General features: G+C 42.0%; 1 protein-coding gene across 7 annotated transcripts; it reads right to left on the bottom strand.

Moving 5' to 3' along the window:
* Positions 1 to 1,675: 1,675 nt before the first annotated feature.
* Positions 1,676 to 25,250, bottom strand: LOC132579575 (SLAIN motif-containing protein-like). Of its 7 annotated transcripts, none has more exons than XM_060250033.1 (10): positions 25,089 to 25,250; positions 23,756 to 23,885; positions 20,071 to 20,773; positions 14,043 to 14,176; positions 9,758 to 9,907; positions 5,700 to 5,840; positions 4,247 to 4,561; positions 3,973 to 4,110; positions 3,561 to 3,882; positions 1,676 to 2,764 (listed from the first exon to the last, which is right to left on the bottom strand). In XM_060250033.1, the coding sequence occupies exons 3-10, from the start codon at positions 20,745 to 20,747 to the stop codon at positions 2,707 to 2,709; spliced, it is 1,935 nt and encodes a 644-aa protein (XP_060106016.1). In that variant the 5' UTR covers positions 20,748 to 20,773; positions 23,756 to 23,885; positions 25,089 to 25,250; the 3' UTR covers positions 1,676 to 2,706. The 7 variants fall into 7 exon arrangements, with proteins under 7 accessions (XP_060106016.1, XP_060106018.1, XP_060106015.1 ...); XM_060250035.1 differs by having other exon boundaries at positions 1,676 to 2,761; XM_060250032.1 differs by lacking the exon at positions 25,089 to 25,250 and adding an exon at positions 24,880 to 25,054.
* Between the last annotated feature and the right edge of the window lie 686 nt (positions 25,251 to 25,936).

Genomic DNA, 25,936 nt, shown 5'->3' with positions numbered 1-25,936 from the left:
TTCAGGAGACTGCAGCCCAGCTGGATTCTCAGACCGGAAGCCTTAAATCACAGAGGACTTGAAAGAAACAAGTTTGCTAATGCACACGGTTTTTCAGGCTGCAACTTAACCTGCGATTTCTTCCTTACACCAAGTGCAATGGACTGTACAGCCTTTTCTGTCATCAACAAAATCCTTTCATAGCAGAGATCAAACTAGTTCCAGTATAGCACCTTTGTATCGCTGCCGTATCATTTTTCTAAAGAGATGCTGTGAATTGTAACCAGGCTTAGAGTTGAAGGGAAAGTTTCCAATCCAGTTAAGCTTTCCCTGAGCTGAAGTAGGCACTAAAGTTATATAGCAGCTTTGACCCTAAATAAGGTTACATGCAAACAGTTTGTTCTAGAATTAATTTTACCATCTCTTTGCTGAAACCCATCAGGAGAACATAAGAGAAACCATGTTGGATCAGGCCAATGGCCCATCTAGTCCAACACGCTGTTACACAGTGGCCAAAAACATTTATTTATATATATATATATATATATACACACACACACATATACACACACACACACACATATATATATATATAAACACACACTGTGGCTAATAGCCACTGATGGACCTCTGCTCCATATTTTTATCTAGCCCGCTCTTGAAGCTGGCTATACTTGTAGCCGCCACCACCTCCTGTGCCAGTGAAGTCCCCATGTTAATCACCCTTTGGGTGAAGAAGTACTTCCTTTTATCTGTTTTAACCTGACTGCTCAGCAATTTCATCAAATGCCCACGAGTTCTTGTATTGTGAGAAAGGGAGAAAAGTACTTCTTTCTCTACTTTCTCCATCCCATGCATAATCTTGTAAACCTCTATCATGTCACCCCGCAGTCGACATTTCTCCAAGCTAAAGAGCCCCAAGCGTTTTAACCTTTCTTCATAGGGAAAGTGTTCCAACCCTTTAATCATTCTAGTTGCCCTTTTCTGGACTTTTTCCAATGCTATAGAGAAGCAGCACTCTATACCACAAACAAACAGAAGTTCCTACTTTCCAAAACTTCATGATTTCAATTTTTCCCATATGAGGTAAAAGAAATTTGACCACCAATCTGAATGTTAGACATAGCTCTCCTCATCCCAACTGCTTAACTACAGTAAAAATAACTGCCTATTGACATAATTTGTACATTTGATTTTGATGGTACAGCTGAATCCCATCCCACATATACAGAAGTAATCTGTAGGCATTTTGAATGGCTCTTAAGCCATACTCTTTTTAGAACAAATCTCCAAACGTGCATGTTGCATAATGTTTGTAGGAAGCAGTACTTACTAATTAAGAGTGAGAAATAGCAAATATACCTCATATGAGTCAGAACTTATCTCCACAGCCAGGAAGGAAACTAGGCATCACACCGCATTAAGCATCATTAAATGTCTCAGTCAAGTGAGTTTAATGGGTGAGCTTTGATTTTGTTCAATACATTCTTTATAGGCTCCTGTTGTCCATGTACCAAAGATTCCCCCCTCCCCGTGCAAAAATAGTACAAAGATACATGGAAGTGTTGCAGCAGGCAGAAAAGAACTCTTCTGTCTCGAGAACTGAACTGCCTCAGGTAAGGTAAGTGCTTTGAAGGGGAATCGCCATAACCATCAAATTACAATTCGACCAGTGAAAGAAAGAAGCAAGAGACACTTTGCTACTAAAGGCAAGGTATTACTAGCTCCTTCACATTTATTAACTACAATATCAAGTCACATTGGTGGCAGAAAATAGGGCTGGCAGGCCAGTTTGCATTCTCAGTTATGATTGTGTTCTTGCAGTCAATAAGCTTCAGCGGCCACTGATTTAGTTTAAAAACCCAGTTCCTTCACTTAAAAAAAAAATCACAGTAGAAAAGTTATACAAAAGCAGAACAGAACATTTTAGCATTTGGGATTGGGGTGAGGGTAACCAGAGAGAAATACCTGATTTGTGGTCAGGGTTTGGGGGGGTTTTTTGGAAGCAGCACCATCGCCTACACCCAGTTCAAAAGAGAGCAAGTCAGGTACAAAACGACTTCACAGCAATCCCGCACACATGACAGCACAAAAGTCTTAACTGGTGGTGGTGCTGGTTTGTGAGCTGAGACACTCTCTTGTGACAGGAGATACAAATTTTGTATTACCAATAGATATAAAAACCTGCTTCAGCCTCTACAATAATAAAAGTAGTGAGGAAATACCTAATATAGAACAAGTTTTTAAAAAACCTCTCAGTCCCCGGGGGGAAGGGAAATTGATGCTCCAGGTGACATTTTCAAATTTTCATTATTTTTCTAATGCCCCTCAAAAGTGCCAAGGAATCAAAGCTTCTTGCTAGTAGTACAAGAACTTCAACCCACACTACTTTCTTCTGTGAGCACAGGGGGGGAAGTTCAAGTGTAGACACCAGGCCGCCATATATATATATATATTCCAAATACGGGTGCTACTATCAGATAGTTATCTGGGCTCAGCAGCAAGAACATAACAGCAGGAACAAAAAGGCAGTCAGTTTCCACCATCAAGTCAAAGCAAAGGCAAGAGGAGGTCTCAGTTCAAGTAAAGATTGTCCAAGTTGGTCAAGTCCGGTAGCAATGGGAAGTGAGCTTCCACGACCTTCTTCTGCCCAGCCAGCTGGGCTTTAGTCCACCTACCTCATAATCATCAATATCTGGCTGTTTTTCAGCATTTCTTCACATTGGCTCAGTAACACCCATCCTTCCAAGAGTCATCGATAGAAACAGCGGCTTTTGGAAATCTGCTGGAACATATACAGATTTACTACTTTAGGTAAGTACTATTAGAGTTGTGCAATGTTACTTTCTATCCCATTTTTCCTCCAAGGAGATCAAGGTAGCACACGTGGCTCTCTCCATTTTATAGTCACAAGCCTATGAGGGTAGGTTAGGCTGACAGAGTGACTTGACTGCCCATGGTCACCCAGTGAACTTCATGTTTTAGCAGGCGATGAAATGAAGATCTACCCAATTGTAGCCTATCACTATAAGCTCTATACCGTACTACCTCTCAAGAAAAGTGTGATCAGCAAACTCACAGAATATATCTCTTGCCAGAATGCATCCACTGAATGAGGATTTTTTACATCCTCTTGCCCCCATATAAATTACTGAGGAAGCAAAACTGTTCAGATTTTAATGTGCATATTTTTGAACAACATTGGCTGTCAAAATCACACAAGTGTCCTTTTTGAAAAAAGTTCTCTTGACAGCCCTGTAGCTATCTGGCATCAGGCTCCTTGCTGACCACGGACACTGGTTTTGACCTAGTCCCACAGAGGCCAGCTTCACAAGCAACACAGATCAAACATCCCAATTTCATTCATGACATTCTTTCTTGCAAATATCCATTCTGTTTAAAACAGAATTATACAAACAGTCATTCATCCAGTTCAGCACCAGCAAAACCAGCCTTGCTGTAAGCTCCTGGAAACAGGAACTCGACATATGATGGCCAAGTGCTCACTTTGGCAATGCTCACTTTGCAGGACATAGTGTCACTGTCTCTTCACCTACCATTTCAGGCTACTTTGTTCTTACCTCTTGGCTGGCTGGCTCAACTTGCCCTTTGGAGCAGTTGCTCCCCCTACAGATGTTCGGTTTTTAGCCAGGGAATTCTTTGCTCCAGTGGTTACACAACTGCTTCTAGCTACAGAACTGTTACTGCCTGCAGAAGCTGGGCTGAGCGTGGAAGATGGCAGCTTTCGAACTCTTCCAGTAGGACCAGCATAACCAGTGGCTCTAACAGGCTGTCGTGGGGGTAGGAGAGTGTTTGCACAGGAGCCTGCTTTCATTGGCTGTCGGACGGTTAAAGGAGACTGCCCAGCGCCGGAGGAATAGCGGAGCTTGCTTGGTGCCAGACCTTGAAATAGAGGGAGAAAGAGGGCATAAATAAGACCACAGGATTTTAAGGCAGAATAGCAAATGAATCACAAGAGTATTCATGACTTACTGCCTGATGGTTGCTGGATTCTGGAGAGACGGTTACCAGGAACCTGGAGATCTGACTCCAAGCTGCGGCTGTTCCTTACAGACTCCAAGGAACGCAGACCTGTTCTGGCCAGGTTAGGCATGCTGTGTCGCAGCTCCTCTGTGCAGAAAGAGAAGTGGCAAGGAATACAATTGCTTCCATGTATATTCTCTAACACATACATATACCCCAGCTGGCTAAAGCTATGCATCCCAGAATACCAGAATTGGGCATACTTGGCAACTGTATCACATACCTTCATTCCCAGAGTATTTCAATCTGTCTTGCATAGGACTTTGCATTGTTCTCCGTGGGGGCCGAATCCGGGTGCCTGTCGCCCTGCCGTAGTCCGTGTTTGTGGATGGGGACTGGCACCGTGGAGAGCTGAGGGGGGATGGAGAATATCTGTGGCTGCTGTGATAGGAAAGGGAACAGTCGTCATCTTCGTCATCCAGACTGTATGTGTCAAAGTCCTGGTCACTGTAGGTGCCTCTGCGCAAAGAATGCAAGGAGGCACTGGAGCTGCGGCGAGAAACGGAGGCTGAGCTGGAAGCACAGTCTTGACGGAGACCTAAATATGGCCATAGAGGACACAATCATTGCTGGATCTAAATTCTCTAAATGTGACTCTAAATTCTCATCAGAGAAGCTAGGCAACTTTGGTAATGCTGGTTACATTAAAGGTGGAGCAAACAGCACAAAGACAATCCTTTAGCATTTGATTTTCTCCCCCCAGCACATGCTCTGCAACCCCAAATCCATTTGAGCTCCCAATTTTTAAAGAAAAAACTCAAGTTAAAAACATGCCTAAAATGGCAAAAGGTAGTGGTGGATAGCTATGTGAGGGGGAGGGTTGTGTTTGAACAGGATTCTCAAAATACTAATGAAAAAAAGGAGAACGAAGTCTGCTAAGCAAGCTTCTTTGCGACCCTTCCATTCATCCCACTTTCTTTTGTGGACCATCTCCAAAAAGATAACAATAAACCAACCTACATAGTCATGTCTTCTGCTCCTGTTCTTTTTCTGTAATTTATTAGGAAGGCAAGTTCTAAGCAGAAGCATCCTCTGTTCAGATTCCAGCCAACAACCCCAGCCTTCTGTGCTAAAGACTGCCCTAGCTCTAGAACAGCTGCAATGAGCTTGAAAGTCAGTTTGTACCAAGCCTTAGATAACCAGAGCAACATCAGTCCACTCCTTACATTCCACACTGGTGAGGACAATTTTATTTACTCAGCAAGAAGAAGAAGAAGAAGATATTGGATTTATATCCCGCCCTCCACTCCGAAGAGTCTCAGAGCGGCTCACAATCTCCTTTACCTTCCTCCCCCACAACAGACACCCTGTGAGGTGGGTGGGGCTGGAGAGGGCTCTCCCAGCAGCTGCCCTTTCAAGGACAACCTCTGCCAGAGCTATGGCTGACCCAAGGCCATTCCAGCAGGTGCAGGTGGAGGAGTGGGGAATCAAACCCGGTTCTCCCAGATAAGAGTCCGCACACTTAACCACTACACCAAACTGGCTCTCCTGGCAAAGCCATTCAATTAATTGTCCAGGCTAAGTGATCAGATTGTGCAGCTATTTAAAACAATACAAAACAGAATAAATAGCAAATAAATTTATTTTGGCATATACAGGCTTTTTTAAAAAAAAGCCCTTTCCTAGAAGAAAAGGCGGTCTTGATGTAGATGAGGGATTAAATGGCTTTCACGTACTTTCTTCCTGTAGGCGGGCCATAACCTGGACATCGGTCAAATCCTGCAGTTTGTATCCCATTGATATGGAGTCATCTGATGTACTGAGTTCACTTTCAACGGAGGACTGGGAGCTTAATGCTGAATGCATACTCAAATAACCTTTCAGAGGTGGCAGGAGAGAAAATAGAAACCAATGTTTCAATATTCAGTTATAAATACTCTCATACTAAGTCAACAATCCCATTTTTTTCTAACAAGTACAGTGAGGCTTCAAACTAAATTGACCAAGTTTACTAGTAGGGTTATCTAGAAATGGCCTAAAAATATAATGTCTTTTTTTTAACCCAGAGGATGAAGGAGGAAGACCTCTACAGGTAACATTCTTTTTAAATGTGTGATAAGCACAGATGTTGAGGTTAACAGTTCATATCTCAGGACACTGACAAAAGGCCTCTACCACCTATTGGGGCAGGAAGCAACTATAGATATCAAGGCCCAGGAAAAACAAACTAGGAAAGCATCAACTACCCTGTTATTTTCCACCCCTCATTTTTCAAAGGGAAAAACTGAACATTTTGGAGAGCACTGAAAAGGAACTCAACTCTCTCTTGGGATGAACGAAATGATTTCCACTTCAAGGTTTTACTCAATTGAAATGTGTTGTATGAAGATTTTTGTTTACGATGATTAGACTATTTCTGCATGTACCACAGACACAGTATCTAAGGATATATTTATTGCTGAAATACCATTTTGTCCACAATGAAGAGCTGTAATTTGTATGATTATATTCAATTCTGCACCAGTCCAACAAAACGAAGTTTAAAATAATTATATATGCTGCTAGTCCTGTTGTTTCTGTAAGAGACTGTTATTGTACAAACACATTTGTTTGTACACTACAAAATTTATTCTGCTTTCAACTTGTTTTTCCCCCAGCCATTAGAATGCCAAAGCCTAAGGCACTACAGGATGCAGCAGTTTCCAGCTCTGTTTAGCACTGGGAAAATTTGCAATTATGCTCATAGAAAACTGAGGCATTTATAATATTAAATTTCATAAATTTGTCAAACTGCTATAATTTTAAATCCTAAAGATGCATTTTATGCTGTTAAAACGGTACCATAAGTTGAGGGTTTGATAAGAAAGTGGATATTGCATATATTTCAATTTTCCCCAAGAAAAAAGGGGGAGAGGTGTTATCCTTTTTCTCCATGGCATCAAAGTTTTCTAAAAGTTAACATCTCTAGAGGTCACTAGAAAGTGTTCTGGCTTTGCTACTTCATGCATCACTCCAGGCAAACCCTGCCTGCCTATGGCCACTGTGTCACTTTGTCCTACAATACTTCAGGGGAGGGATGACAGGCCTTGAAGAAGTTTAGTTTAGTTAGTGAAAATTCTAGCAGCTACTCTCTGCCCACCCCAAGTACCAAAAGCTTTCAACTAGCAGATGCTGCATTGTAATTTAAACAATGGGACAAAGCAGCAGTAGGAATGTTTTTAAGAAACTGATATCAAAAGGGCATCACCTTCATTTCATTCATTTAAGACCAGGTATTTTGGAAGTTGGAGTGAGGTATTTCATAAGATACTCATTTGCAGACATGCCTTGTATGTTACAAACAATACTCCCATCTAAGCTGTGGAGTCTTGTGAGCAAAACTTCTACTTTGTGAATTACTGGCATTAAAGCGGTGAGCTACTTCATAAATTAGCTTGCTCTGTGGCCATTTTTCCTGAGCGAAGACAAAAATGAACGAGCTGGATGCTAAAAAAAAAAACTGAGCTAGCTCACACTAACTCAGCTTAGAGGGAACACTGGTTACAAAAGACATCCATCCCTCTCTTAGTCAAAGACATGCATGCCAATATTTGACAGCAACTAGCTCCACCAGATGACCAATTCTTCCATTTTTTTAATGGGCTGGGTCCCATTTAAGCCCCTTGCATGGAAGTGTGACTTCTTTTGCCTCCCCCATCTCACTGAAATGCCAACTGCTGCCCATGGGGAGCAAGGTCTCTAGGATAAACATGAAGGAATACTTGGGAGGCCTACTGCAGCAGAGCGGAAATCAGCAAAAATCACTTCCCCCAGGATCTAACCTCAAAGTCACCTGAGTTGCAATAATTAAAGATCTCCCGGAGTTTGGATTGGATTTCTCTGGATTATCATATCCTCCTTTTCAAACTCAGACACAGAATGGATCAAGGCTAAGTTTGAAGATTTTACAGAGTGCTTTTTTTTTGGTGGGGGGAGGCATTTTTTGGGGGCTTTAGTATCTATACTTACCAAAATTTAAACACAGGCTTGTTGCTTAAGGGCCATTCTTACTAGCTGCATACAACAAATGTGAGTCGCCATTTACCAGTAGCAGGGATTCAAGGAAATGGATTTTAGTCATTAAAGAGGAACCCACATTAATTATAGGGCAAGAGCTATGTCTAAGCAGGAAGTGCATTCATCTCACTTGACCAGTCTTAAATCCCCAAGACCCATTGCACAGCTGCTGTCATGTTGATTCATCCCACAGAATAAAATTAAAATTACTAAGGCTAAATAGAAACAGACTCAACAGCAGCAAGCCTTGGGTCATTTTGCACCCCAAATTCCTGCTGAGTTTTGTATATTAATTACAGTGTTTTTCAGTTACTGCTACCATGAAACCTAATCCTAACCTCTTCAAAATTTCTTGGATTATTACAGCAATAATGAAGTATATAAATAAATACAAGGATAGCCATGGTTGTCATTGCCACGGAACAGGCAGGCAAGTGAAAAGCCCAATAAAAAGCTGCAGAAGAGTTGCAGGAGCTCCTAACTTACTTGTTTGTACACTGACAACTGTTTGAGGCCTGCCCCACCAAATGTTCATTAGTGGCTATTAAAGCTTTCCCCTGTATTATTTGGCGGGGGGGGGGTCCCTTAAGAATATGCCTTCCACTCCTCCAGCACAGTGAAAGCTTGCTCAGAGATTCCCAAGTAACCAATCTCTAAAATGACAACTGATAAGTGTGCTCTACAAATATTAATTTTTAATATTGCCTTTTGATCAAGCTGGTCTTCAAGCATAAATTACCAAAACCAGAAAAAAGTACAACGAAACAGACATTTTGCTGCTTTTTCTGTACTTCAGATGGAGGAAAAAAGCATCTCTGTACATTCAAATGTACCCACGTTAATTATAGGGCCAAAAGTAAGCAAAGTTACTAAGAGATACCATAGTTTCAGTTTTGCTATTCCCACCTATGCATTCCATTCATAAGAAACAACAAAGAAAGTTATCCCCATGACAGCAACTGGATTATACCAGTTCATAAATCGTTTGATGCCTAGTTTCAATCCACCCCCAAAACCCAAGCAATGTTTTTGGGGACTGTTATGACAGTTTCTCACCTGGTCATGGATTTTAGAAATTAAGCAAAATGTAACTTAAATATCCCGACTAAATGCAAGTTCTTAACTCTAAAATGTATTGCACATCTACATCTAATAAATGAGCATGCCAAGCACCATGTTAAGAGGATTTACACCAAGGTAAACATTTGGAAAGCTGTTGCTACCTTTGCATAATAGCCATGCCTCTCTTGAGAAAATTAGTGACCCCTAGAGAGACTAAGCATTTTCAAAACCTACCCCCTTCCGTTTTATTTATTTAAGGTCTTGTGATTGCACAGGCTAAGCTCATCAAACACAGGAACTATTGTATGTGCAAGTAATAACAAAAATGAAGCAACAGAGCTGGCACTGAAAGAGCAGAAAACTCTGCTTGAACAGGCAATTCTGCCAGGGCTTTGTCCTAAGGACCAATCAAATGCTCTGGGAATGAGACAGTGTGATGCACCCCCAGTGGTGGACTTTCCATTTAGAGCTTTCAAAAGCTTTCAGAGACAGAACAGATGCAGAAAGGCATATGAGCTGGAAAAGTTTCCTGAAGCATTGAGTGAAGGCAGAACCTAAGCAATCACATTGAGTGGTTTCGCATATGCAGTCTCGCCTCCTCCACCACCCCCTCACCCAAGCCCCATGCATTTCCCACCTTCAGTCCTCTGAAAGGGCCCCCAGTGCCATGCCATACCTGAGCTGCCACAGGTTAGTAGCGGTTTGTTAGTTGATTTGTAGTGCCCAGGAGAGTTTAATGCATTACTACAGGACCCTGCGTCTGTATTCAAGTTATGCACACTTGGAGACGCCAGTGGACTGCAATACAGGGATTTCCATCTACTGGCTAGAGGAAGATACAAAGCCATGAAACAATACCAAGTTAAACACTGATACAAAGGAGAGGAGACACACATGTCAAATGACCATTTGCATGCATTACATGCCAGACACACTCACCCCCTGAACCAGGATACAAACCACTTATTAGATTTCCAACTATGACTGGCAGATTAAAATGTCTGGAATTAAAAGAAACACGACAATTCTCAGTTTTCCACTTGTTCTCTTCCTTAATATTGCAGGCCTATAAATATCAGCTTAACCGTGTGATTTCTGTTGCCTCATCTTGTGATGCCCACCTTGACAGGCTACACTCAAACCATAGCTATTCAACTTTTACCCCTACTTCCCAGGTAACATTCAGAAGGGTAGGCGAGAACACTCAGTGCAGGGATAGTCACTTCATCTCCCCTGAAAGTGGGGAAAGGAGATAAATGATTCCTAAGTAGGGCAGCCACTATTTAAACTGGTACCTCTAACTATCCTTTTAATATGTTTGATCTGCAGCAATGGTCAGGTAATGTTATTTAGCTCCATGCTATGCAAATCTTTTAACTGCAGACCTCTACATATTAAACTTCGCTTACAGGGACAGGATTTCCCCCCCCCCAGCCAGTTGGTGGCCTTTTCCCCATTATGCAAGCAAGCCTCGTTGCAGTGCAAAGAACATACATACCAGCAAGCTTGCTAGCCTTCTCCTCTCCCCCTATCCAATATGGCATAGAACAGATTACTGTAATGTTTAAACATAATACATAGGTATTAAACATAATATACATATATATTTTGCAGTCAAGTTACAACTGACATAGCAACCCTGTGAGGTTTTAAAGGCAAGAGATGTTTCAGAGGTGGTTTGCCATTGCCTGCCTCACAACCCTAGTATTCCTTGGAGAACTCCCATCCAAATACTAGCCAGGTCTGATGGGATTGGGCTAGCCTGTGCTATCCAGGTCGGGGCAAATACATACAGGATAAGATGGAAAACATGTACATTTGGTGTTAATCAGCTATCCTAGCATGTTACTGGGGCCATGCACAGGTAGAGCAGTGCCATGACAGTTCAGTATATGAATTCTGTAGGAAAAGAAGTTTGGCCACCTCCTCTTAATCCTCTTTAAAGTGCGTTCATTTAAAGCACAAGAAATAGTTTTGGAAGAGCTACTAAAAAAAAAACCCTACCAAAGTTGCACAGGTAATTGCCACACAGACATTACATCTGAGCAAACTTTCCCATTGCCGTGCCCAGCTAAGATCAAACAACAAGAGTTCAAAGAAGAGTAGCATTATTAGACCAGAGAACAATCAAGGCTCTATTCTGAACAATTTTTAAACTCATCAACTCAAACTGCACCCCACACACAAAAAGGGCATTTAAAATTCTCTGAGCGCCAGTTGAACACATTTTAGAGTATCCAAATTGGCCATGAAATGAAAAGCAGAAGCACCATACACAATAATAAACCATTTCAGCTGTTATTTTCTTCATCCTTCCAATGACCCAGTGCCAGGGTACCAATGCAAGGATACTTTGACAGCACAAAAACGTTACAGTCTTCCCTTAGACACACACTTAAGCAACATCAATTGGAAAAAAACAGATTAGTCTTCTGCCATCATGCACCAGGGAGTCAAACTGCAATTCTGCTTCTCTAAACAGTCTAACATGATGACAAGTGACAAAAACAGGCTTTGGAAGGATATGTTGCCTCTCTTTACCAATTGTAAGAGCTTTACCTGCATTCTACAGCCTGGCTAGGTTTTGGCTCACTCAATTCCTATGACCTGGTGCAAAAGGGGAGGTGTGGTCAAGATGCAGGGGAAAAACTTCAGGGGTGGAAGAGCTCACATTTCCCTTGCTTCCCACAATGCAATGTGCAAAAACTGGATGGGGGGGACCCTCAAATACCATATTCTTCATTTCAGAAGGATCAGCAATATACTTTAAAAAGTTTTTAAAATCATTACATAGTGAATTCACAATACCAATCTTTTAGATCCAAGAATCAAAATAGTAAAGTTCGTGATAGCACTGTTAACTGGTACATGAGTTTTAGAATGAAACTGTGAAAGTACTTTCATATGTTGCGGAAGTATAAAGTATATCTCTAACATATAGATATCGGATACAGTCTGAAACACATTGTTCTTGCAACCTGCAATATTTTGAATAAATTCATTTTTAATTTGACTGATTTTCCCTGCCTTGGGCTCACAGAGAAAAAGGAGAGTGGCAAAAGACCAAAAAATAAAAAAATTCTTCCCCAACCACCGCCCCCCCCCCAAAAAAAATCCAGCCCCATGGCAGCAAGGCCTTCACAGAATGAAGATTCCTATCACCTTTTTCTGGCCTCAGTTTCCCTTCCATCCCAGGCCAAATAACCTAATGTTTGAAAATACACGTAATAAAGGTCAAGAAATGAGCTAACGTGGGATGAGAATTGAGAGGCCTGTTTCAATACATGCAAACATTACATCTTTTAAAGTCTAAAGTCCAAGAGAAAGTTCAAGAAAAGAAGCTATGGATCTTTCACACACTGGTTCTTAGTAATTAAAAAATTGACATGCAATTGTCAAGTGTATTTTATATACTAGGCCTGAAATCTAATAAAAGTTAATCATCTTCATCTACGCTTACATAGCAAGTGTCACAGCACAACAGAATGACACTACAGTCTTCAATAATGTTATAAAGTATAATTGAACATCAAAATCTATTGCTACTCTTTAATTAATTCTGAGCTTTTTTACTGATCTTTCATTGGCACAGAAAAATGCTGAATTAACAATACTGTATCCAAGTCCAAATAAATCTGTCTTTTTAGTATGCAGCTTAATGATTTTGGTTTTCAATTTATCTTTTTTTTTATGTTGGGAAAATTAGAAAAAGATTACTTATGTGGCAGCATGCAGCTTCCTCTCAAATGATTGTTATATTTGTTTTAATAAAAAGGTATTTATACTTTTAAATTCCAAAAATATACCACGGCACAATCTTCAATCTATATAAATGAGGCAAAATAACTGCTTTCATTTAAAACAGCGGTCCCCAACCTTTTTGGCACCAGGGACCAGTTTTGTGGAAGACAATTTTTCCACGGACTGGGGTGGGGGGGGTGGCAATGGTTTGGGGATGATACAACTGTGCACTTTATTTTGGTGTAGTGGTTAAGTGTGCAGACTCTTATCTGGGAGAACCAGGTTTGATTTCCCACTCCTCCACTTGCAGCTGCTGGAATGGCCTTGGGTCAGCCAGAGCTGTCCTTGAAAAGGCAGCTTCTGTGAGAGCTCTCTCGGCCCCACTCACCTCACAGGATGTCCTGTTGTGGGGGAGGAGGATAAAGGAGACTGTGAGCCACTGAGATTAGGAGTGGAGGACAGGATATAAATCCAAGGTCATCGTCTTCTTTTTACTACATTGTAATATAAAATGAAATAATTATAGAACTCACGGCCCAGTTGCTAACAGGCCACGGACCAGTTCTGGTCCAAAGACCGGGGGTTCGGGACCCCTGATTTAAAAGAACTGCACATGAAGCAAAGAGACTCTGCAATAGCTGTTCCACATATGAAATCCACCATATGATGCTGTAGCCTCCAAATAATGACTATACACATATTAATCTTAACACTAAATGTAGAGGCTAATTTTGACAGGAAAATTACTACATTTCAGAGGCAGGCAACATATGATTTTAAAGCAACTTTAATATTTTCTTTAGTAGCTGGAGTTTAGCAAATATTTTCTTTAGTAGGTGGAGGAATTAAATGCAAATTTAAGATATTTGCCTTTGAACAAGGATGGTTTCTTAGGGTCACTTGTGAAGTCAGAAATCCTCATCTGAATAGGATACCTCTACCCAAGGATCAAGTACACCATCTTTCTTACAGTAATCTTAGTAAGATTATCTCCATGGCACCCTGCCCAGCACTTAATGCTAATGCTATCTGGTTTAGCCAGCGGCAGTAAGAAGTCTAGTGACTAGATCAAGAAATCAAGGCCATAATCCTTAACACAGAAAGAACTGTATCCCTCAATACTTTTCCCTAAGCACTCTGGATACTTCAGCCCGCACTGTATGTTCAACAGTTCCTATGATATGACAGAACACACAATACTCCATAAGGGGCTCACGTACCTTGGTCAAGCCTGTTGATGAGGGTACGACAGGCTGCTTCTGTTTCAGGGCTTGGGTGATCTAGCACCTGCCTGCACCATTTCAGGGGAGATTCCTTTTCATCTATAGATGACTTTCTTGGTGAGACATACAGCCTTAAAGAGGAGAGGGCAAGTTCAATATCAATCCAACAAGTATATACAACAGTTTTACCATCCCACCCACTCCTATACAGTAGTTTAGCTGGTAAAGTGCAACATACTTTATTATGTTCAACGAAGAAATTTCTAAAGAAACTAACAAGATAAAATTGAAACATTAACCAATGAACACATACAGAAAGACCTTCCAAACCAAAAAACCTCAAATGTTAAACTCAGCAGCTTAAAACAGCATTTCTTTAATTCTTTTTAGCCTTCCTATTAAAGCAGGAAAATTGCCCAAGTCTAAACAGACTTCGAGGAGTGGGGTTTCTATGACAGTAGGTTAATTACTGAAAAATCCTACTCCTGGTGATGCAGATATTGCATCCACCAGTGATCATCAAGGATCTCACTAGCATTTATTAAAATGTGGGAGGGTTTATTTGTTAGCTGACACTCTTGAAGATCGCGTGATCCAAGATTATTTAAAACTTTAAAAAGATCTAAACTAACACTTTGAACTGAGGCTGGGAACATATTACAAACCAAAAAAATTGAAGTACAGATTAATTGCTCTGCTGCTAATTCCCAGTAAAACAGGTGGCGGCATTTTTGACAAAATAAAGTTTCTGGATAACTTTCAAGGGCAGCCCAAAACAGAGCACATGATGCTAGAGCAAAAGGCATAAATGATAGTTGTTATTCCTCTTTCAGAAGCAGGCATAGCTGGCTAATCATCTGAAATGGAAAGGCATTCCTGGTCAAGCCCAGTAATTGGGATTCCAGAAGCCATACCAGATCTGGAGAACCTCCAATGCTTCCCTTGCCTCGCATGAGAGGGAAAAAATCTGGGTGTCAAGAACATACTGGTGTCATTATCCTTCATATTCTTGAATGATGGCTCCTACTGATTCATTAAAATATGATAAAAGTGAAGCCCAGGAAACATAGAACATATCCCATGAAGAAAAAGAATCTCTAAAGCACCACCTTCTGAGATCTGCCTTGCAACTCCCCCCCCCCGCCAAAAAAAAGCCCCCAAAGAACTTATTGCAGAGCAATTCTCATATTCAAATCCAAGACCCTGTAGACAGCACTGGACAGTGTTGAGGTCCAAGAGAATCAATAGGGTTGCACTAACCCATCTTTTCCCCTAGTGAAAGGAGTCGACCAAGGTAACTAAATCACTCAAACTCAATTGAAACTGATATGAATACACGAATCTGGAGTAGGCCTGACATCACATTCTGTAAGACACTGTCTAAAAACAGATTAGAAACTGGCCTATAATTCTGTAGAATAGCAAGACCTAATATTTTTTTGTTTTGATTTTTTTTCTTAGCCATACCATACCATACCAAACCAAACCTTTAATGGCATAATAGATTCAGATAAAAATACACAGAATATAAAAATTTAAACATTGGAGATAAAATCAAGATAAAACCGAGCTTACAGATGCATTCAAACATGGTCAGAATTAAATTTAAGGATGTCAGCCAGAAATTTTGCCACAGCCTCACTAACCACCCCCTCAGTATCACTCAATAAATAATAACAGGGTGGCAGAATAGACAAATCTGGAGAAAAAGAAAGCTTGCCAAATAAATCTTTACGGAGGTTATGGTATAAAGAACAATCAAGCAATATATGCTGGATTGAGTCAGGGGTATTTGCTCCACAGGAGCAAAGTCTGTCGGCTAAAGGGACTCGCTGATATCTCCCTTGTAAAACTTTGGAGGGAAACGCGTTTAGTCTAGCCAACATAAATGCCCTGCGATGACTTGGAGTGGTTAGGTCTCATAGATAATTGGGCATTTTGCCACAAAAAGCATAAAGACCTAAGGAAGCTGGAGAGCAAATATAAGGGTCAGTTGGCCGTAATTTCGTATCCTCCGATTCCCATAGTCTCAGTTTAATACATCTGAAGATATATGACTCATCAGCGGTAGAAAAATCATCTACCTCTAACCCCGATTGATTGAGTTTAGACAGAAGCACTGCTGTCCAGGATGAAATATATGGGTCTCTTTTCATACAATCAAGAAGGCTGTTGGGATCTGTTCTAAAATGAATTTTGAGCCAGAATTTAAACACTGCAATCCAGGCTTTTGTCTCCACCAAAGACTGACCCACTTCAGAGCAGAGAGCAAAGTAGGACACACATTTTGGCAAACCAATAATTTGTCTAAAGAATGAGGCTTGAATGCCCTCCACTTTCCTGGTAAAAGCCGAGATCCAAATAGGGATACCATAGAGGATTTGGGCAAGCGTTTTGGCTTTGAACACTTTAATAGCTGCTGGAACTAATTGGTTGCCCCTTGCAAAGAAAAACTGTTTAATTTGAGCAGCTGAACATTTAGCCAAGTTGACGGTGTTGTTACGATGTGAAACCCAGCTTAACTTGTGGTTAAAAGTGATCCCCAAGTATTTAAAATTTTTTGTTTGCTCGATTGTTGAATTGCCAATAAACCATCTCTGTGGGCGCCAGCAGTTTGAAAAGACAACTACTTTAGATTTGGTGTAATTGATAGTAAGTGAATTACAATTACAGTAGTCATAAAAGGCATTCAAATACCTTTGCAGGCCCACTCTTGTACAAGAGAGGATGGTAGTGTCATCGGCATAAAGTAATAAGGGGACCGCTCGGCCTGCAAGTTTAGGTGGATGACCGTTGACAGGGTTCAAAAATTGTGCCAGGTCAGTTAAAAATAGATTAAAAAGATGCGGGGCCAGCACGCAACCTTGTTTAACCCCCTTTAACACTGGGATTTTACTAGTCAAGTCACTGCTAGAAGAAAATTTCACTTGGCAAAAGGTATTAGAATGAAGTTTCCTTAAGAGAAACAGCAGACGAGGGTCCATTCCCAGGTGACCTAGCTTGATCCATAGTTGGGCTCTATCTATTGAATCAAAAGCACCCTTCAAATTGATGAAGGCAGCGTATAATTTTTTTGACCCGGTATGCATATATTTTTCAGCAAGGAAGGCCAGAGTGCAGCAGTGATCCATAGCAGATTTGCCTTTGGAGAAACCAATCTGTTCAGGACCTATGATGTTGCCTAGGCGCATCCAGTCAGTTAATCGGAGTTCTAAATGTTTTGCATACCGTTTGCCCACTATAGATAATAAACTAATGGGGCGGAAATTTTCTGGTAACTCCAACCCCCCCTTTTTGTATATTGGAATAATTATATTTTTTTCTTAGCAAGGGCCTAATTACTGCATCTTTTAAGGCAAGTATAACCTATTCCTCTGCCAGTGTTCTATTCAGCTAAACTCCACACACACATCTGCTGCACTGCCAATTAAGTAAAGCCATTTACTAGGCCACTTAAAATATCTTGTGCCCCACTCCTTCCACATGGTGTTTTTGTAAACTGAATGTCTGGTGGAGCTCAGCAGGCAAAGGTATGGCTAGGACGGAAGTGATCTAGCTGCTGCTTTTCTCCACTCAGACGCCTGTGGTTAGAATAGACAAGCCATCTGGAACATGCTTTTCAGTAGGACGGTCAGAGAGATAACATGAAGTCCTCTTTAAAAATAAATTCAGATTAAGAATACAAAACTTGTCAAGAATACACATTGAATTTCTAGTCAATAATATGCAAATAAATCTACAAAAATAGGAGACTTGTGGAAAAGAAAATGAGTGAACAATAAAGTTACAAAATTGGTGCTTAGCAGGCGTTTTTTGGTAACAGGAACTCCTTTGCATATTAGGTCACGCACCCCTGATGTAGGCAATCCTCCCGGAGCTTACAGGGCCTACTGTAAGCTCCAGGAGGATTGGCTACATCAGGGGTGTGTGGCCTAATATGCAAAGGAGTTCCTGCTACAAGAAAAGCCCTGGTGCTTAGTTCTCTGAAAGCAACACTTTAGCCGAAAGAAGGAAAGAACTTTTGGATTACCTCATAGAAAGAAACACTGTAGAATGAAGAATTTAACCTCAGGTAGCAGAAATAATGTCTATATTCTTAATTTAAATCTTAAAATTTGAGTCAAGATCATAATTTAAAGATGAATGATATCTCTATTTCCCCAAAAGGTGGAAGATGTATCAAGATTATTTAAGACTGCTAAAGGTTCTGGCTCAAGTCTTGCCTTCATGCTGATATGGCCTCAGCTTCTCATTAGTTCAAATGTTTCTTTTGATAGTGAAGAGCATAATAAGCAAGGGAAACAGATGCTCCCTCGCAGTTAAGTTTAAAATATACATTTACTGAAAATGAGTGGATAATGAATAAAGACCTCAAAAAAGATATTATACGATGGGGAAAAGTGCAAAAAAGGGCAACCAAAATGATTAAGGGGATGGAACACTTTCCCTATGAAGAAAGGATGAAGAGGTTAGGGCCCTTTAGCTTGAAGAAATGACAGCTGAGGAATGACACGATAGAGGTTTACAAAATTATGCATGGGGAAGAGAAAGAAGTACTTTTCTCCATTTTTCACAATACAAGAACTCCTAGGCACTCAGTGAAATTAATGAGCAATAGGTTTAGAACTGATAGAAGGAAGTATTTCTTCACCCAAAGAGTAATTAACACATGGACTTCACTGCCACAGGAAGTGACAGTGGCTATAAGCACTGAAAGCTTGTATGGAGCAGAGGTCCATCAGTGGCTATTAGCCGTAAGGATAGCTGGAACAATATGTCTGGGGCAGTGATGCTGTGTTTTCTTGGTGCTTGGGAGGGTCACAGTGTGAAAGCTTCTGCAGTCTGGCCCTGCTGGTGGCCCTCCTGTTGGCACCTTGTTTTTGGTCAGTGTGTGACACACTGAGTGTTGGACTGGATGGGCTACTGGCTTGAACCAATGTAGCTTCTTTTACGTTCTAAGTATCTTCAACTGAGTTAGTCAAACCTGAACTTATTTGGAAGATAAATGTAACAAGTTCGTTGTTATCTATAATAGATTAATAAATATGACTAAAATTATTAACCCCTTCCACAAACACAGTCATCTCAAACATTACAAAGCTGCCAATTTTCACAAAAACATATATGATTTTTTTCATAACCAATATACAGTTCTCCAAAGATCACTTCCACAGACAAGTGAACATCTGAACTGTACAGGTAACTGATTACAGATGTGCAGCACCACTCAGCAGCAAGCATTTGTCAGCAAGAAAAAAGTAAAAGCTACATATTATGGGCTCCCTTCTATTTCCAAATACTTAGACCCAGTCATTTGTTAATGCCAAAATTTGGCTACTGCTCATACTATATTTTATGACAAGTACGACTAACACACAAAAAGGTACTGAAAACAAACTGGATGAGGATTTTAAAAAAAAGTCTAGGCAAGGATGCTTAACTCTTTCCAGCCACAAAGTTTTCCCAATCAAAATGGATCCGGGGTGGGGTGGGGTGGGAGCAGATACAGGCATAATAGAAATATTTGTCCTCTTCCCCTCCCAGTTGGGCTAATAGCTGCTTCAGGGGTGAGGGGTTGGAGAGGGATGCTGCAATCAGGAAAATGGGGAATGGGAGTATCAAAGATGCTCTCTCCTGGTGCCAGGTCCCCACTGGACTTTTTTTCAACTTTATAAAAGACACTGGGAGATCAAGTCCAACCTGCATTTCTCCTACAAATTGAGTTGCTATACACTGTTATACTGTTTTGCTGACAAATACTTTTGTGATCTTCTTTGAGTGCTCCCTTCAGACTGCCTTCAAGCCTACAGCAAATAACCACAGACTAATAAACTGCTCTTGCTTTACACTTAGGAAAGACTGCTGACAATATTCAAGTACCTTGGCTTAGTTTCTCTGGAAAAGGATAAAGGCTTTGCTACTTTCATATCACCTATTAAAAAAATAACCTGCTTCAGAAATTGAGGCTGCAGACTAGTCCCTTCTTTTTAGCATTTAATATTTTGACATGCAACATGGTACCTACCAGCTGTCCTCTTCATCAGTCCCACTCTCAAGCTCTAGCACTTCTACCTCATCCAGAGCACTCTCGTTCAAAAGGTCTTCTACATCTGTAGTCTCTTCATTCATCCTCAGTATTGGCTCAACACTTCTGCTGCTGCCACAGTCCCAACTGGATAAGCCACTGGTATTACCATCACTGCTCTTTTTTGTACTGCTCACAAACTGTGCGTTGGAAGACTCTTTCCCAAGAGCAGTCGCACAGCTATGCTGCACTGTGGCCTCTATATCTTTTTTCAAACATTCTTCCCTCTCTTCTGCTTCTGACTTCATTTTACTTAGTGCTGAGTGCAGGTCTGCCACTATCTGCAGCTCTTGCTTATCCATCAAAGCGTTGATGCTATTATTCATTTCCATTCCGTTGAGCCTGGAATTGCAATTATCCACTCCAGCATCAGCCTGGCTCAGCAATTTTGCCTCTGGCACACTTCGGAGGCTTCTAGTTCTCAACTGCTGATTCTGGAGCTCAAGTCTTCTTACAAGTTCCTGCAGCTTCCGGACCTCCTCCAGTTCTGGGCCCACTTGATCAGTCAGTGGTTCTGCATCTGGACCCATTGCTGAGCCTTCTGTTGAGCCTCTGCCCAGGTCTGTTCCAAGACTATGGTCGGATTGAATTACAGGAGCACTCCCAGGAACAACCATCTTCACAGAACCTCTGAGGGCTCTTGCTAGAAAAAGGATAGCAGAGGGGCAGGTTAAAACCACAGTAAGTGCACTGAAGCTGAACACATCAACTATTCCAACAATTGAATGCCCTCACCGTGATTGGTGCTTATATTAACAATACACAGAGCCAAGGCTTCATGAGTCTGAAGAACAGTACAATGTGCTTACACTAGGCATGAACTACGTTTGCCCAATATATACAAATCTTCCATTCTGTTATGGAAAAAGACAATTAAGCTATACCCAGTGTGTAAGCATCTGTCCGTAATGAGTGACAATAGAGCTGAGTGCTCTGTAGTTGTACAAAAAACTGTCCACAGAACTGGCTTCAAGCTGGCAGCTTTAGTGATGTGAGGTCAGTTTGGAAAGAATAAATGCACTTCTGACTTGTTCAGCATTTTCACACTGCAAAGTGACAAAAACAAGCAAAAAAAAAACCCACTACCAGGCACAGATATTTTTCTAAGCTTATGCTGAATGGAAGATTGAGATACCATAGAGATAATCTTTCAACTAGACCCTGAAAAAATTCTAAGGGCCAGCATTAAATATCTAGTCACTCATCGTGTGCTTAGAAGTCTTCAGTGTCTTCAATATTTAACAGAAAATGCAATTTGACAACATATTTGACTTGATGATCTGAAATGCAGAGATACTACTACTACTACTAATAATAATAATAAATTTTATTTATATCCCGCCCTCCCCACCTAGGCAGGCTCAGGGCGGCTAACAAACAATTCCATAAAATTATACAATATGATAAGGTTAGACCAGATACTAGACCAGATATTATATGCCTGATTACTAATATTACATTTAATAATTGGAACACCTATTAAATGTTGTGCCATAGCTACACAAATTACCATTTTGTGTAGAAGCCACATCAATTCTCTTAAAGTCAGTCAATAATGCCAGGAACCAAGCAATTTCTTGTGTCATGCAATGAAAACCCTGGACAGAAAAAAAAAGGCTTCTTTTCTTCATTCCCACCCACCAGATATACATCGAGCAGTAGCCATTAAACTTATTACTGCTAAGAAATGATCCTATAGTAAAATGAAATATAGTACATTAGCAGCTCAGTTACATAGTTACACGTGAAGCTGATCATAGGTAACATTTTAATACACTTTTCCCACCCTACAGCAGTTGAAAAATGTAAAATGCTGAATTACAATCAAGAGAACAAAATATTTGGGCTTCAACTTACAATGTACATTATGGTTTGAAAAACAAACAACACGCCTACAGCTTTACTGGTTGGTTTGGAGTAATCTACAGAGTAGTTATGTTTATACAGACATGGGTGTGTGCAGAACCGCCTTTGTCAATTAGCTTTTAAACAGAGTACACAAGTATATAGACTCACATGAAAGCTAACAGCAATGCCAATAAGGATGTACTCAGTCTTTCATTATTGTAACACCCTATTATTACAGATGTTGTGCACCAAAAATGACAGCATGGGAAAAACCAACACATCAACCTAACCTTCTGTATATCTCATTACTACTTAACTTTATTTGATGCAATCATAGACCAACCAAAATTGATACACAGACACAATCACCAACACACATTGTTATTATGGAAACAGGCCTTGTGCTAGTAAAATTTTAAAAAGGTTTTTCATATGTTCCTCTACTCCAGTTTTACAAGTTTTGATAAATAAAACAGTTGTTATACCTAAAGCAACTCCCATGCAAAAGCTCTCAGTGACATTTCAAGTAAAACAACAACAAACCCCTCTTATTTTCAAGAGGAAAAACACCATCCTACTATTAAGTTCAGTGTAAACTAAACATTTAAAAAATGATATCTAGTAAAAAGTGGTAATGAGATAACCTCGACATACATAAAAAAAAACCCCAGCAACAGACTTAAATAACACTTCAGAACAAAATGATTTAAAACAAGCCTTCAAATTAATATCCAGTCTCTAACATTGCACCCCTATTCAGAGTTACTGTAGTCAAAGCCAATACTCCCTCTAATCTGTGAAGTCTTGTGAACAAAAATTTTACTTTGTGAGCTACCGGCATAAAAATTGTGAGCTTCTGCATAAATTAGTTTGCTCTGGGGCCATCCTTCCTGAGATAAGACAAAAATGTGTGAGCTGGAGGCTAAAAAACTGTGAGCTAGCTCACACTAACTCAGCTTAGAGGGAACACTGGCCAGAGCCCACTGTAAAAGATGCACTGTAAGAGACTATCATTCCTAAGAGGCTCTATCTACACCAATGACCTAAGGAAAAAAATGGCAAGGCTCCTTTGATTTCAGGGTAAGGACAATCCTAATTAACTAGTCAGTCCCAATAAGTAGGGCTTACTGAGAGACAGTATTGTAGAGTGGTAAGAGTGTCAGACTAGGATCTAGGAGAGTCTCCTAGGGAGACCCAGGTAGAAATCTATGCTCTGCCATGGAAGTTTGCTAAGCAACCTAGGGCCAGTCACAGACTCTCAGCTTAACCTACCTCACAAGGTTGCAGTAAGGATAGAATAGAGATGAGAAGGATGTAAGCAACTTTGGGTCCCCATTGGGGAGAAAGGATGTGCATAAAAATAGTAAAATAAAACAACCCATGGCAAAAAGGGGGAAAAACACACTGAGGAGATCTATAGCTGGCACAGGTTTAATTTTATTTTTTTTAAATGACCCCCAAATGGCTTTTTACAAAACCTTCCACAAAGAATAGCTCTCTTTTTTCACCTACTTAATAGAGACATAATATGAGGGAAAGCTCCTGCTCCCTTCACAATGGGTTGCACAAAGAAAATATCCTCGAAAAAGAGCAGTAATGGTCTCAAAACGCTTTGGGCCATTTTTCTAAAAATAAAAGTCAAGTGTAAGGTTTTGACTTTCTGGATCTTAGATCTCCACGCACTCAAAAGCAGGAACTGGCCATAAATTTCTCTTCCCTCTTTAAATTAACTGCAGCTCCCAGCACTCATCTTCTTATACTTTTCAGAAATCCTTACCGGTGCATCTGTCAAAAAGGAGCGCAGAAGCCTAGTTTGGATTGATGACCTCATAAGCCAACAGATGGAGAGTGCTGCATGAAGCTCTGAAGGGAACCTTCTCCAGACACAGCAGGAGAAGAGCAAGTTACTGTCAGAAACAAGACCGAAGTCAGTCACCAATGGCAGCACATGGCCCATGCACAGGGGAAATACAGAAGCAGCACCTCCCCCTTCTCAGCAACTAGGAGAGCAAGGTGGCTCCCTCCCAGCAAAAAGCCCTCTCTACTTCTGCAGATCCCATTATTTTTAGAAGATGATAATATTGGATTTATATCCCGCCCTACACTCTGAATCTCAGAGTGGTCACAATTTCCTTTACCTTCCTCCCCGCCCCCACAACAGACATTCTGTGAGGTAGGTGGGGCTGAGAGAGCTCTTATAGCAGCTGCCCCTTCAAGGACAACTCCTGCAAGAGCTATGGCTGACCCAAGGCCATTCCAGTAGCTGCAAGTGGAGGAGTGGGGAATCAAACCCGGTTCTCCCAGATAAGAGTCCGTGCACTTAGCCACTACACCAAACTGACTCTCTTAGTCCACAAAGGCGTTCAGGAAAGCATACAGCATCCTCCTCTCCCTCTACTCCAACTAAACCCAAGTACCGTTCAATGCAACCATAAAAACACTTTCTTGGGAGCAAGCCCCACTGCGCAGGGTAGGGGTCCGCGGCTTTTTTTTTAACCTTCCCTTCTGTTCTCCCATAAGGAACTTCAGACTGCAAGCTCCTCGGGACAGGGACCCCTGCACGCCGTTCTTCGCTAAGCTCACTGATGGCCCGTAGGGGAACAGCAGCCAGAAAAGAGGGGCAAGGGCGCTGCTCCCTCCCCCCACCCTGTCCGCCAGAAGAGACAGACCAGCGGCCCCTCCATCCCCATCACAAGGCGGAGGGGGCCAATTCCTCGCAGCAGGAAACGAGGGGCGCAGAGCGAGGAGAATTCCTGCCACCTCCACCCCGCCCCGCCTCAGCTGGGGGGTTTTCCCCGGAGGAATCGAAGGCCCCCTCCCCACACCACAAACGCCCACTTCGAGGGCGGGGAGGGGGGTCTTCTGAGGCTGGAAGGGCCCCAGTCAGGCAGCGGCCCTCACCTGCCCCACCGCGGCGCGGGAGGAGGAGGAGGAAAAGGCACAAAAGGTCCTTCAGGCCCCAACCATGGAGAAGCGAAGAGGGGACCCGGCCGGCCTTGAAAGAGATGGGGCGCTCTCAGGACGCCTGCGCGGCCGTTGAGAGCCTTATATCCTCTTCGTCCTGTTTGCCCCCCCCTCCCTCCCTCCCTCCAACCGCGCGCGCTTCCTACCTGCCCCGCGCGCGCGCACGTGCACGAGCTCCCCGCTGGCCGCCCGCCTGTTTTTCTTCTTCTCCCCTCTCCTCTCCTCCCCCAAGGCGACCTGACGGTTAGCGCCTCATTTGCATGTCAGGGCGGGAGGAGGCCAGTCAGAAGAGAGCGGGAAAGGAGGAGGGCGAAGAAAGGGAAGGGGGAGGGGGAGGGGGAGGAAGCTCCGCCCACTTTTCTGCTTTCAAGCCTGAGCCGCACGGTTTTTCTTCTCTGCGCTTGCGCGGATGTCTCGGGGGCTCGAGGCGGTTAGTCGGCCACCTGCTGGGGAGGGCGGGGGGGAGGGACGAGTCCTGGGCGTTGATGTATGCATGTATGCAAATGACACACAAATCGGGCGCGCCGTCCGTCTCGTGCAATGTGGTGGGAGGAGCTTTAGGCCTGAGGCTGCTGACCTTTACTTCCTTGGCCGGGCTCGGCTGCGGCGAGAACTGGTCTGCTGCTGCAGACATGCTTGGGCTCTTGTCGGAACCTGGGAGTCTGATTGATGATGGCAGAAAGCTCGAGCGCCTGCGAAAGAAGCGGGCTGTGCACGAAAGCCGCTGTTTGCAATCAATCTCTTCAGGGCTTGGGGATGCCGGCCGAGAGACTCGCCGTTGTTTTCTGCAGAAGCAGCGTCCGCTCAGAAATCTGGAGGTGCTTTTCTTGGCTTTGATCAGGGAGGGCAAAAGAAAATTTTAACGTCCGGCTCCCACCATATTCAGTATTGGCCTCTCTTTTCCGAGTAGCTTCTGGCGCATCTCGAAATCTGTTTTGCACCCAGCAGCACCATTCATCCAATTAAAGCTGTAACGCATTTTGTGTAATCCCGT

This window comes from Heteronotia binoei, chromosome 11 (assembly GCF_032191835.1).
Source record: "Heteronotia binoei isolate CCM8104 ecotype False Entrance Well chromosome 11, APGP_CSIRO_Hbin_v1, whole genome shotgun sequence".
Taxonomy (NCBI): domain Eukaryota; kingdom Metazoa; phylum Chordata; class Lepidosauria; order Squamata; family Gekkonidae; genus Heteronotia; species Heteronotia binoei.
This window is presented reverse-complemented; position numbering and strand designations above follow the sequence as displayed.